Source organism: Podarcis vaucheri (genome assembly GCF_965113315.1).
Source record: "Podarcis vaucheri genome assembly, chromosome: 13".
Lineage (NCBI taxonomy): Eukaryota > Metazoa > Chordata > Lepidosauria > Squamata > Lacertidae > Podarcis > Podarcis vaucheri.
The window spans coordinates 12,455,012-12,469,802 of record NC_138751.1 but is presented as its reverse complement, the minus strand read 5'-3'; the positions used below and the strand labels follow the sequence as shown (position 1 = coordinate 12,469,802).

General features: G+C 41.4%; 1 protein-coding gene across 1 annotated transcript; it reads right to left on the bottom strand.

The window, feature by feature from the left end:
* Window positions 1-2,517: 2,517 nt before the first annotated feature.
* On the bottom strand, window positions 2,518-9,516 carry LOC309517432 (vomeronasal type-2 receptor 26-like; the record flags this gene model as incomplete). Its single annotated transcript, XM_082196668.1, has 6 exons — window positions 2,518-3,419; window positions 4,178-4,304; window positions 4,847-5,074; window positions 6,976-7,830; window positions 8,490-8,733; window positions 9,344-9,516. The coding sequence occupies 6 exons, from the start codon at window positions 9,514-9,516 to the stop codon at window positions 2,518-2,520; spliced, it is 2,529 nt and encodes an 842-aa protein (XP_082052794.1).
* Window positions 9,517-14,791: the final 5,275 nt, after the last annotated feature.

Below are 14,791 nucleotides of genomic sequence, written 5' to 3'. Positions count from 1 at the left end.
ATCTATCTTTACCTCCCCACCCCCATTTTATGCTGTTATTTTAATGTATATCATGCTATGGCCACATGGCTAATGCAATATATAAATAAATATATAATGTCATCAAAGAGGTCGGTAGAAGGACATTTATCAAAGTATATTGAGTTGAATAAGATGGAGATCTGAGACATAATACCAGCAACGATGAGGTCTCCTGGTTGGTAATACTTGTGAAGAAAAGGAAGGGGACTGCAGATGCTGCACTTAGTGTTAGGAATCTTGCACATTACCTGAAGCCGAAGCACTGATGGCAATAGTACAAATCCAACTATCTTGCAGGAAATAATTCCTCTTCTACCTAAATTCTCCTGTCCCCACATTATCTTTCAGTAAGTCCTTTGCTGGGTTGGGCAGCTTCACTTAAGTCCACACTACACTGATTTGTGAGCCAGATTGTGCAGTGTAAAGCATCTGTCATCAGCCTGACCAAGCTCTGACACCTTGGAATTGTACTGTCGATATTCACAGCACCCTCCTATCTTCATTGATAATAATGCAACTCATATTTGCAGTTCCCTTGATATGTGGAAACAAAGCTTTTTTGCTTAATTTCATAATTACAGAGAGGATAATAATATCATTGAGATTTACAGGCACTTAATTGTGAAGGCTGCAATTATCCAGCTCATGTGGTCATCTAATGATGTTATGGGAATTAATGGTCCCATATAGTGCCATTTGTAGCAGGAAAGTAGGTGGATGTAACTATAGTAGTTAGGAGCAGATGATATTTATATTATCGACATTGTACAAGCAGGGACCTTTGAGCAAATACCATACTAGATGCATTACACTTGAAAGTGAAGTTACTCGGTGTAAAGGGAATTGGGGTTGCTTGTGCGTAAACTGCAAACTGCTCCAAGCTAGCCGTGTAGCTAAAACTTTCCCCGGTTGACAGCCCTTGAAACGCGACTGTCTTAGTCACTGGCAGAATCCGTCAGTGGGCGGGACCTAAATTTGCGCCAACATAGGAGTTGTTTGACTCCAAGTCTCCGCCTAGATTCCCTGCGTGGAAGCCTTCTGCGCAGCGTGGGCGTGCCAAGCGGAGGTCCTGTGCTCTCTCCGCTGATTTCACTGGAAGAGTCTCTGAGCCTTCCCTCCGCCTTGCTCTCGGCTTCCCCTTTCTCCCTGGTGTCCCCTGGATTTCTTTCCCCCGTAGGAACCCTCTCTCTCTCCTTCCTAGTTCCCTCCCCTGCATCACTGGAGCGACTTTCCTCTCCTCTTCCCTCTGATGGCAGTTCCCTGACACTCAGCTTGCTCTGTGCAGGTCTCACTGGTATTCACAAACTGACAGATTAATAGGATGATGTCAGAAATCCCCTTGAAAAAATGATGTGTGTGGAGGGAGTTAAATGTCATTGAAAACCAGCCCTAAGTTTGTATTATCTACAGTCCTGACTTCTGTTCATTTGTTTTTGTTGTGGGTTTCTATAAAATAAATTTATTTATTTTTAGAATTCTTCCCAGTTGAAAACCATTACTACCCAGCTCCACACCCAGAGTTTTCCCCCTCACTGGAATGTGTCCCTGAACTCTAGTAATGCTCCTTACTTGATTTGTGAGTGTGTGCAGGTACTAGTGTACTGTACAAATGCAAAACTTACATGTGTTGCTGCTCACTCTTTTGCCTCTGCCCCCATGTGTGACAGGCAGGTGGATGGCTGCTCCTGAACTTTTTTCTCATTTCCTTTGGTAAAAGGTACGATCTCCCGCTCCCCCATTTGAACGCTAAATCTGTCCTAGGTTCTCCCTCCCCCGACACTATGGAGCAGATATTGGGAGGGTATGAGGCCCACCCAGGGTGAGGAGAAGGGAGAAAATCCATTGTACAAGCAGAAAAGCTTGTACTCATGGGATGAAGCAGTTGGATACAACACACAGAGTTGGGGCAGGAGGTTTCTGGAGTTGGGAATCTCCACAGAACAACTAGCCAAACGATATCGCCCATTTGCATATAGGCAAACAAAATAAATTTCCCACAAATCCTGAGCTCTGTATAACTTGGATTTATTGTTTGTTCTGTTGCATTCAGGAAATAAATGGCAATTCTGTGGCATTCAAAATGGTAGGGCAGAGCTTACATTACATTAGGTTGGCTATATGCTGTTGGGCTGCCGGATGTTGAGGGGCGGGGAGGATAATGAATTAACATAGGTTAGCTCCAAAGAGGGGGCATCTTCATATCCACTCAAGTTGGCAGATAATTATGCCACTATGTTTGGCAAACTTAAGGAAGAAAGCTTTGGCTCCCATATCTTGCTTTGTTGGCAGACTTGCAGAAGGGAGTTGATATTAACATGGGATGGTTCCTATATTCAATCCATATATTGCAATATATATGTCCTGCCTAATGAGGGAATAAAGGGAGAAACTGTAATCTAAATTGCAATGCAGTTGAACTAATCTGTTGTGGTTGGCTTAAATCCCTTTGCATAGATTCAAATTTAGATAGACCAGGGCCATAGAATTGTAGATGCTTCAGTGATTTCGTCTTCTTAACTGCTCCTTGTTGTTCAGCTCTGGCTTCACCACAATAATATAACATTTTGGGAAAAAGATACAGCCTAGTAAACCAGCACTGGAGGCCAAAATGGAGAAGATCTCCACAGCCACCATATATTTCCCTTTTGTGCTTAAATAAGTTGGAACAAAGGAGAGCCACACACTGCAAAATACCAGCATGCTGAAGGTGATAAACTTGGCTTCATTAAAGCTGTCAGGTAACTTCCTGGCTAGGAAGGCTACAGAGAAGCTGACAATGGCCAGCAAGCCCATAAACCCCAAGACACAGTAGAACATGGTGACTGACCCTTCATTACATTCCAGAACAATTTCTTTACTCATTGAGTTCATGTCTAAAGCTGGGAATGGGGGAGAAGTTGCCAGCCACACAGTACAAAGAGCAGCTTGAATCAAGGAACAGGAAAGAAGAATGGAAGTGGCCTGTTGTTTCCCCACCCATTTCCTCATGCTGGAGCCTGGTTTTGTGACCATGAAAGCAAGGACCACAATGATTGTCTTTGTCAATACACAAGAAACTGCCACTGAAAAGATGATGCCAAAAGCTGTTTGTCGAAGGAGACATGTCACTTTCTCAGGTCGACCGATGAATAGCAAAGCACAAAGGAAAGCAAGCAAGAGGAAGGTGAGGAGAGTGTAGGAGAGGTTGCGGTTGTTGGCTTTGACTATGGGAGTGTCCCGGTGCTTAATGAAAATCCAAAGCACCAAAGCTGTAAGGAAGGATGAGGAAACAGAAAAGCAGGCCAAAGAGATCCCCAGTGGTTCTCCATAAGACAAGAATTGTATATTCTTTGGCAGGCAAGAATCCTTTTCCACATTTGGGTAATGATCTGGTGGGCACTGAAAGCATTCATCCATGTCTGAAAAAGAGAAGCTGTAGGAGCAGCACTACATGCATAATACTAAAATGATCAAAATGAAAGTAACAAAACTTTAAATAAGGGTTGCCAGGTTGATATCTGAAAAACAACAACAATTTGCCACACTTCTCATGTAATTATATTATTAACAACATGCCATATTCAGGAATGGTTAATGTCCCACCCACCCCCAGATCTTAAGACCTAATTCAGCTTTTGAAGCTTAATGTTATCACCTACGGTCAGGATTCTAGCAGATTTTACCTATTCACATTTTTTAACATCCCAACATGATTTCAACTTCCCATCCTAATATGTCAACTGGAGCAAGGTTGTATTTCAGTTTTACCTCATCTCCGAATTGTGAAAAATGGTTCTTGGGTGTTGTTTTTAAGAGACAGAGGCTGTTGCACCGTTAGCTTTCCCCTGAAGTCCTTTCATATTTCTGAAGGTTTTTGTTTTACAAGCTTTTGAAACCTCCTTCGTCTGAGTGGTGACTCATTTCATTTCATTTTTTTTGCGTGTGTTCGTGTGTGTGTGTGTGTGTGTGTGCGCGTAAATAATTACCAGCTGTCAATGGCTTGGACTGATATCATTGAATATATCAGGCTGTATCCCCATATCAGGAACCACAACCTTCACTGAATTCTGAACAACTTTACTGAATTTTCTGAACAATTGAACACCACAAGGGAATTGCGTGTCTGAATATATTAGTTTCCGTATATTTTAAAGGCTCTATACATGATGTCTCTTACCTGTCTGGTTGGAAATCTTCCCTTCTGGACATAAGACACAATCATAGCAGCAAAATGGTTTCCCTTCCTTCTTTGTTTTTTGATAACCCAAAGGACAATTGGCATTACAAAGAGAAAGAGGCTGTGCCTGCCCACAAATGAAAGAGGATCATGGGGGGGGGGTTGGTGTTGTTGTCTTTTTGCAATATTGTGTATCCACAATGTATACTTGCTGAACAATCTCCTTGAACTGCTGCATTAGCAGCACCAAACCTGGGCAGTGTATATGGATGTCCTGGGTTGCCCAGACAAAAAGACATCCTTCTTGACCTCACTGATGTGGTCCAAAGGAAAGCAGAGCAATATGTCACGGATTTGGGTAGGGAAAGGAAATGAGCAAGCCCCATTTTGATAAAAGGAATCCTTAGGCTGCCTTCCCCTACATGAATATGGCCCTCTGTAAATTTATCAAGTTTTCCTTTTTTTCGGGTGGTAAATTTGGTGGTTGTAGTGCAATAATGGATTTAATGAGTGTCACTATATCGGCAAAACATGGACGATCTCTACTGCCATGCCCTCACTCCTACACTAAGCACATGATTGAGCTTAGGTCACAGAGCTGGGTCAGTATCTCAACTGCGAATCATTTTAGAAGTGATGGATAGTCTACAAAATATGAATTTATCTCACCTGGTTAAACCTGCTGGGCCACACAATGGCTTCTTCACAAATGCTAAACTCTTCTTCTTGGGGAGCCATGGGGTCGATCTTTCCAACTTTCACCCTCCAAAAGGACTGATTTGGAAATGTGACCCAGTTCATAATATCAAATCCAGACTCTAACTCTCCATTTTGGTTGAATGAAACTTTTCCCCCAGCACTATTATTAAATGAGATGCTTTTAACAAAGTGGTTGAGCTGTTCGGGGGGAAAGAATAGATAGAATTAGAGAGAAATTTTACAAAACAAATTCATAAGCATATACAAAAGGCTGGTGATCACTCACAATTGATTACTGAACTGTTTAAAAGCTTTATACCAAGGAAGAATGGACACGGAGAGAGGAAGACCCCGATAGGCCACCTTGAGCTTATTGTAGGAACTTTGAGAGATATGGAGAAGAATAAACAGATAGAGTGATAAACTACAATAATAAAATGTAACAGTAGTACTAATGAAGGAAGTGACTGGGCAGCAGTGGAGCAGATCAGAATGGTATAGCAACTTCTACATTTATAACCGTGATGTGGTGGAAGGTTGAAGCAGAAAAAAATCCTGCTCCATGCTTATTATTCTGAGCTTTTGGACTTTCCAGAAAATCTCAATTCTCTGTTTATTCCTTTGCATCTGGTGAGCAGTGGAGATTAGACATGGAAGAAATTAGATATCTATGGCTATTAGCCACAATGACTATATACTTGCTCCAGAAAAAGGGGTGTTGTACCTCTGAACACCAGACTGTTGGGAGTGGCCTATTTCCATAATGGCATGATTGAACACTTCCCACAGGTATCAAGATGGCTGCCTTGGGAAACCTTTCAACTGATCCATCACCTTTTCTACTCTGCTTTTAGCATGCTTGGGACATTACCGTCCACAACTGCTCATTCTGAAATGTTATTCCTTCATCCACTGTCATTCTGTGTTTGAGTCTAGATGGGTGCATGGCATGCAAAGCATGTGCAACCTCAGAGACTTCTATGGAGACATTGTAGTTGTAGGGTGCGGGATCTACAGGTATTGGCTATGTTTGCTGGGAATATGGGCATTGCAGTTCAGAAACATCTGGAAGGTTGAAGGTTCCCCATCCCCTTAGGACTAGAGACAGAAGTATTTCCATGACACTTCTTTTGCAAAATGGCCTGCAAAAATGTGTCTGGAATCAAACCTGGTTAAACCTGCTGGGTCATACAATGGTATTCTCTTGAATGGTGAACTCTTTGCCCAGGGGTTCCCGTGGGTCTACTCCTCCAACTCTCACTCGAAGAATGGACAGGTTTGGGAATGTCACCCAGTTTATGATATTATATGCAGCCTCTACTTCTCCATGTTGGTTGAAATAAACATTTACCCCAGCACTATTATTAAGGAAGCTATTTCTCACCAGCAGCTGAGCTAAATTGGGCAGGGGGAATGACTGGAAAAAGGTGGGTATTTCACAAGCAAATACAACAGGTTGATGATGAACTTTCCTTCTTGAGGGAAATGAGCAACTGGCCCTTCAAAAGATTCATAAAGACCAATAATGGATATAATAGAAGTCACTGAGCACTTCATCACCATCATCTTCTTTTGACAAAAGAGGATGCTGGACTAGATGGTCCAATGTCATGGTCCAGCAATATCATCTTACGGCCTTAAGTAAGTGAATGCAGAACAATTACCTCCTGTATACTCTCTTTCTCGGCATACATATGGGCATTTGATTACAGTTTTTTAAAATAAGATCTTTTCATGAAGAACAATGAGAGAAAGAGAGAGAAAGAGAGAGAGGGAGAAAGAGGGGAAGAGAGAGAGAGAAATCCTTCTGAAGAAGCTGCCATTTGGCCTTAAATGGAAACTTCTGGCGTAATCTCCTATTAGTAAAATGAAAGGGCTAACCGCATTCAGTATGAGTCAGTCACAGTCCTGAGTGTGGTCCCTAGAACAGATTCACACAACAGTGAGCTATGTTTTGAATGTCACATGTAATTTGGTCTTTAGATGCTAACCACCTTTAGTAGAAACAGTAACCTTTCAAACACTCTGGATACTTTCTTTTTATTGTTATTTCCAGGGCTATGGTGAACATTCCTGCATTATTGTGCTCATGATATTACCTTCCACATCTGTTGATTCCAAAGCTTCAGCCACCCTTCATCCACTCTGCAGTTCAACTTAGATGAATGCATGGCATGCACAGCGTGTGCCACAGCATACACTGCATTGTAGATGCTGTAGCTGTGGCCAGTCATGCTTGTTGGAAAAATAGAGCCAGGAAGAGTCTCCAGCTTCTCCTCCCCAGTGCAAATATTGCCATCCTGCATATTTCCTTCAGAGTCAGGGAAATGACACTGAAATGCCTTTTCCCAATATATCCTCATAAAGCCATCTTCTTTTACCAAGATGGGACTTCTCATCTGAACAAATTCCTGGAATCCCAAGACCTCCTCTGAGTGAATTGTGAAGGATAGAGTACCATGGAGGAAGTCTATGTCCTGATCTCTCTGAAAGGGAAGTGATGTGAAATCCATCTGAACTGTCATGACCCAAACTTTCCCTTTAGCCTTTATTGGTATATCTTCATATTCTGACATGGCAGGAAACATTCTCAAAAGTGTCATGGAATCAATTTCCCCATGGATGATCAGCACATTAACAGTACTTCTCATGGCAACATTAAATGTCTTGAGCCCATCTGCAACCAAGTCCGTAATACCAACAGAATAAGAAATTGATGGAAATCTTCCTATGAAATCAAAGCAGATTCCTCTCAGAATAAATTTTGGAACCACGCTCTGTAGAAACCTCTCTCCATTCTCATCATTCACAATCAACACACCAGTCCATAGCCATCCGAAGTGTAACAGTAACTTGAGAATCCCTTCATATTGATGGTCTATATTTGGGAACATTTGGTTAAGGAAAGCAACTTCAGTTTTAATATTTCTCATTGGAGCAGGACCATAGATGAGCTAAATCAAAGACAGGAAATGAGGAGATGAGAAATTCTGTTTAAGTGTACAGTGGTTTTCTATGTTAACTTGTATTGACTGCAGTTAAAAATACATTCTAGATTTCAGATTTTGTTTTGAGGAAGTGCTGCTGACATGGGAGCTTGTTTGTTTTTCCTGAAACTTGAAAGAATTCAAAGGTGCAGATCCACCGAGCAATCCTCTAAACATTGAAAAGCCATATCTTACATTACACTGGTGAAACAGGGCTTGTACAGTCTTCCATTGTAGGATGAGAGCTCCCATAATCTATGAGCACATTGCCCTTACTGGCTGGGGCTGATGAAAGTTGGATTTCAATAACATCTGCAGGACACCTTCCTGTAGCCCCTCACCCAGCTTATTTCAATTATTTGTATTAAGATATCTATCCAGTTCATTATTTCTTCCATGGCAGTTAATAACATTCTATATTAAGCAACAAGGGGCAAAAGCAAATGAAAAAGAACTGACAAAAAATCAACACAGCAGCAGTTGTGAAGGCCAACTGATTGTCGGCACCTGCAAAGTGCTAGGTTTTTGCCTGAAAAGAAGACCTAATGGTATGGGTAGTTTTCTATCAGGAGAGGTACCTGTGAAATTCTGTAGTAGCTCAGTATACTTGCCATATGAAGACAAACCTCAGAGTTCGGACCTCCAATGACTGCTGCTAGTTCATTCTGGGAGTCACACTTGTAGTTGGGGATGAATCTGCTGTAGGTAGAGAGGAGTTCCAAGGAGGAACGATAGGTCCAGCTGGCACTGAAATGGCTGTTATAGATGTGGAAGCCCAGAGTGAGGTTGGGTAAGATTTGGAGGTTTGCATTGATCTCTTTTACAGCAAATACTAATGCCAGGATATGTTGGTAGAGCTGTGTCATAATCCTGAAATGAGAGTTACATGCTATAACACAGTGCATTTCCTTCTCGGGAGGAAAATTTCTACACCTCAGCTCCACCAATAATATCTTACTGATCAATCTCAATTCAGGTAAACCTGGAGGAATATTAACATGCACAGGTTCCAGCTCTAAACTGTGGTGTTTAATTCTAGTTATTTTAAAATTAAATTTCTACACAGGTGTTCATCGAAGGATCATAGGCCTGTTTAAAACATAAAAACACAAAAATCCATAAGGCAGCTAAAGAAATGTAACAAAGACACGAGGTGAGCCTCCCTTAGCAGAGTATTCTACAAAGAGGGGCCACTGCAGAAAAAGGCCCTGAACCTCTTGTGAAGGGGGCACACAAAGAAAGGCCTCAGATGATGATCACATGGTCTTAGTTAGTTCATGTGGCAACCATCATGGCTGCTGTAACTAAAAAGATAACAGATGGCGATAAATATGGGCATGATGCAACTATTTGCCAAAGACAGGGAAAGCTGTCCTTCTTCTCTCATTCAGAGGATCTACCACAGTTCTATGGGTCTGGCACTCCTAGGGAAAATTAATATAACATACAGTACCAGAGGTTTTTACAAAAAAAATCTTACACAATATCGTCATAGAGGTCAGTAGAAGGACATTTATCAAAGTCTATGGAGTTGAATAGTATGGAGATCTGAGACATAATACCAGCAACGATGAGGTCTCCTGGTTGGTAATACTTGTGAAGAAAAGGAAGGGGACTGCAGATGCTGCACTTAGTGTTAGGAATCTTGAACATCACCTGAAGTAGAAGCACTGATGGCAATAATACAAATCCAACTATCTTGCAGGAAATAATTCCTCTTCTACCTAAATTCTCCTGTCCCCACATTATCTTTCCGTAAGTCCTTTGCTGTATTGGGCAGCTTATCTTAAGTCAACACTACATTGATTTGTGAGTCAGATTGTGCAGTGTAAAGCATCTGTTATCAGCCTGACCAAGCTCTGACTATCTCTTGTTACACCTTGGAATTGTACTGGCAATATTCACAGCACCCTTCTATCTTCATTGATAATAATGCAACTCATATTTGTAAATCCCTTAATGTGTGGAAACGAAGCTCCCATGCTTAATTTCATAATTACAGGGAGGATAATAATATCATTGAGATTTACAGGCACTTAGATGTGACTGCTGCATTCATCCAGCTCATGTGGTCGGCTTATGGGAATTAATGGTCCCAGATAGTTTGATTTGTAGCAGGAAAGTAGGTGGATGTAACTATAGTACTTAGGAGTAGATGATATTTATATTCTCGACATTGTACAAGCAGGGACCTTTGAGCAAATACCATACTAGATGCATTACACTTGAAAGTGAAGTTACTCAGCTTGCTCTGTGCAGGTCTCACTGGTATTCACAAACTGACAGATTAATATGATGATGTCAGAAATCCCCTTGAAAAAATGATGTGTGTGGAGGGAGTTAAATGTCATTGAAAACCAGCCCTAAGTATGTATTATCTACAGTCCTGACTGCTGTTCATTTTTTGTTGTTGTGGGTTTTTTTAAAACAAATTTATTGATTTTTAGAATATTTAAATTAACAAACAATTTTCAAACAACAAAAGGAGGGGAGGTATTCCATAAATCCCCATGAACCTGTCTCCTCCCCGTTGTGGGTCCTTTATTAACTTTTTTCTCCTGCATCTTCTCTGTTGGACGTCTGTTCATTTGTAATGAGATACCCAGAGAGCAAGGAGCAACTCGTCATCCCAGCTGACCCTCCCCCTCTTCCCATGCCAGATGTTGCCCATCTTATAATGTCTGCCAGAGACTATTCATTCCCTGCCCAGAACTGTATTGCAGAAACTTCCAAGTTCACTTAAGATGAGTCTGGCTTCACATTGGACCTTAAGGCCCTAGAAACTATAGACTGGTTAGCTTAACATCTGTCCTGGGAAGACTGAAATACAGGTCAATCATTCATTAGCATTTTTATTTATACACTCCACTTCCACTGAAAGCATCTTACTCCAAGTAGCTAACAACAAGAATACAGGAACACATCTCGAAATCAACAGCGTCAAGAACAATTTCATAGTAAAAGAACAGCAAAATAGCAAATATAACGACATAGAAAAAAGAATGGTTTAGTGTAAGAAATATAGCAAGATGACATTAATAGCATCACACCTCTTGGAAACAGGAGTTGGTCCCTTACCTTACCTTTCCTGCCCCGACCTGGCCACAGTGATCCATGCGACGGTCACCTCCAGACTTGACTAATGTAATTCGCTCTACGCGGGGCTGCCCTTGAAGCTGTCCCAGAAACTCCAGCGGGTGCAGGCTCCTCACGGGGTCTCTGCCATGGGAGCATATTCAACCAGTGCTTTTGCAGCTGCACTGGCTCCCGGTGGAGTACAGGGTCAGATTTAAGGTGCTGCTTTTGACCTTTAAAGCCCTTCGCGGCCTAGGACCCTCGTACCTATGGGACCGCCTCTCCCAGTATGCCCCATGGAGAGCCTCAAGGTCCATAAAAAGCAACACCCTAGTGGTCCCGGGCCCTAAGGAAGTTAGATTGGCTTCAACCTTTTCAACTCTGGCTCCGGTCTGGTGGAACGCTCTGCCTCACGAGACCAGGGCCTTGCAGGATCTGATTTCTTTCTGCAGGGCCTGAGTTGTTCCGCCTGGCCTTTGGCTTGGAGCCAATTTGATTCCCTCCCCCTCTTTATTTTTTCTTTTTCTTTTTCTTTCTCCTTCTGCGATGAGGCTACATTTTAATATTTTAATGTTGTATTTTAATTTTGTTTTTAAGTTGCAGTCATTCAACTTGTTTTTATTATTGCTTGTAAGCCGCCCTGAGCCCGGCCTTGGCTGGGGAGGGCGGGGTATAAATAAAAATTATTATTATTATTATTATTATTATTATTATTATTATTTAAAACAACATTTCAAAAATCAGATGTACAACACTGAATGTAGTAAATATTAGTATTCCCTTAACGTATAATATATCCCTTTAAGAATCTTAGTTATTAGTTCATTCTGTCCCAATATTGGTGTCTACAGCTATTATGGCGAACTGTTAGGAAGCTTTAAAGTAAGTTTTAAAAGGGAATAGATGGCAGCCAAAGCTGTGAGCTTTTGTAGCAAGGAGTTCATGGATCCTACAATATAAAAAAAACTAAAGTGAAGTCCCCCCCCCCCCATGATTCCCTTACTGTTCATTTCTGTGTTATATTTGAGCTTTCACATAACGTGAAAACCAGTTCCAAAAAATCTAACACAGCACAAGTGCCCATTTCTGGTGCCCAATTCTTTGGTATTTGCTTCCAGAAAAAAATAATATATATTATTTTTCCATACTAGAAAATCATGTGTTTTGAGTTGCAAATTTCTGTTATGGCTGCTCTGAAGCAACATTTGCACAGGTCCTTTCCCCATAGTTTTTTCATGCAGGCTTTTGTTTCTTTCCTAGTTGGAGCAAACATTTGCAGCTGGCTTATAGGTTTACCATGGTGGATTTTTAAAGCAGCATCCTCACTGCCACTTTCAGATGTCCTGAACCATCAGAACTCAGCTGGCAGTCCCTTCCCTGCCAGATGTTAATTGCCACAATGGGTTAGTTAATATACTATGAAATTCTATCAATTTCATTAGTAACATAAGGCAAGGATACTCACTATGCTGTGTTAGATTCCTGCTGAGATCTCTCATTTCTTTCCCCCGCCCAGCAAGCCAAGTGGCTTTTAATTGTTGCTGGTTCCACTTGTGTTATGGATAATTATTATATATTGTTTTATGCTTAGAATGTGAATGGAGCACTTGTGGAACAGCCATAGGCAACACGGTCAGTGTAATGTAAAAACCACTTCCCAAAACCTAGCAGAATAAAGCGCAAGTTTGGTGCCCATTTCTGTGCTATTTGCTCCCAGAAAACAAACAAACTTCTTTTAAACTGGGAAAATCATGTGAGTTTTACACTGCAAGTTTCTGTGATTTCTGTTCCAAAGCAACCTTTGGATGCAGGATCCATCAACACATCCTCCCCCCATGCTTTGTTCCTGCAGCCTTTCCCCCCCCCTTTCCTAGTTGGAGCAAGCTTACAGTCTATTGGCTAAGTGTTCAGTGGCTACCATCCCTACCCTTGAGGATTCCAGTCAAGGCCACTGAGGTGTAGGTGCAACACATACAACCAATAACACAGCCCAGTGGACCTGGGTGGCTAAGAAGACATTGAAAAAGCAAGAGGGGAAAGGCAAGATAAGCAGGGAAGGTGAAACAGCTTTTTAAAAAAGAAAAAAGAAGAGAAGCAAGTGAGACAGCGTGGAAAGTAGGTGTGAGTGAGAGGGAACACCCAAGCAGTAGAAAACACGATGTGGGGAGACTGTTTGGAGGGCAGATCAAGGGTTTAGAGCAAAAGGGACAATGAGGGACTTCCAATCTGTGTTGCCACAGCAAAAGGGGAGACCAGGGCAGTTAGAAACATTAAAGAGAAGGCAATTCCAGGGAGGAGAAGAAAAACCTGAATGTCAGAATGTCAAACTGAGGAAAAGAGAGAAAACAAATACTCAGAAATGTGGTGTCTGTTGTGTGAATGACATTGGGGGGGATGGAGCTATAATAGTCAAAACCCATTGTTAAAGGGATGTTATAAATCAGTACTGTCATTAGTTAGTAAGCTAATGCAACAAGCCACATGTGTGAATCCACCCTATGTATGCATGGGCACTGATGGAAGTTACAGGAATGGGATGATTGCATTCAACATTTTGATAGCTGTATTCTACATATGCAAACAGTAGGCCTGGCACAATCACATGGAATCCTGAGCGTGTGCTACCTGAGATGCATGCAGTGGGGAGAGGGAGACCGTTGCCTCAGCCTCCTACTGAATGGGATTTTTGCCTCCAAAACTTCAACTTTCCCAAAACACATTGCAAACAATGTTCTGGTTCTGGTGCAATCGGGGGTGGGGGTGGGGGGGAGTTAGCCACACAAAGTTGTGTATGCCCCAGTGAGCAGAACTTGAGGCAACCTCCACCTGGGTGTTTTCCTCTGCAATGTCTCAGAGAACCTGCAAATCTCCGATAATTATCTGCTCTGTAATTATCAAATTGGTCACAATTATTTCTACTTCATCTTCAAATCTCAGAGGACCTCTGATAACCACAGGAAAACAACCAGCAGGACATAACTTTTCCATGAAGAACCGGGGCTAGTGAGAATCAGCATTTGGTAAGACTGACTATCCCTGATAATTTTCACTGAATAAGCCTTCGCTGCAATAAGTCAAATGGATCTCCGTTCAAATCAGACTGTGCTGCTCAAGTACATTTGAATGTTGATATAGAAATAGAGAAGATGACATTCATTAGGACATTTTCATGGGTGAAGATACTGTTCTTTGTGTGGCTATCAGTTTTGCTGCCTCTGATTTCATGCATTACTCCTGTTGAGAAGTGCAACATCAACTACCCTCTCTCTGTTCGTCACAAGTATTATCAGTCAGGAGACCTCATCATTACAGGCATCATTTCTCAGTTCTACATGTTTTCTTTTGAAATAACCTTTGAACAACATCCTTTTGATGAACTCTTTAATAATTATTTGTAAGAACTGCATTTTCTTTCTTTCATTTTTGAAAAACAAGATATATATCTTTATAAATTATCTTTCGTTTAGTAGTGTGTTATGCTCTCAGTTAAACATTAGTATATTAGATTCAGACGATACTCCCCCAATTTTAATACACTAGTATGCACAGTTTATGCTGGTAGGTGCATTTTTATGCACATTATTGCCCGGAGGATTATGCTGAAAAATTCCGGAAAATTCAAAATTCAAATTATCTGTTTCAGTCAATATACTGTTTTGGACATGGAAGATCAGGCCTATATATAAGAAATCATTCCCCACCCTTATAACTGTGTTTTCACACTTCTCTGAAATGTGGTAGTATAATTTTGTGCAGTACATTATTTAAATTAAATACATACGAAACCTACTTCTGGCAGTTCCCTCGCTGCGAGAAGCCAGCTTTACAGGGAACCAGGCAGAGGGCCTTCTGG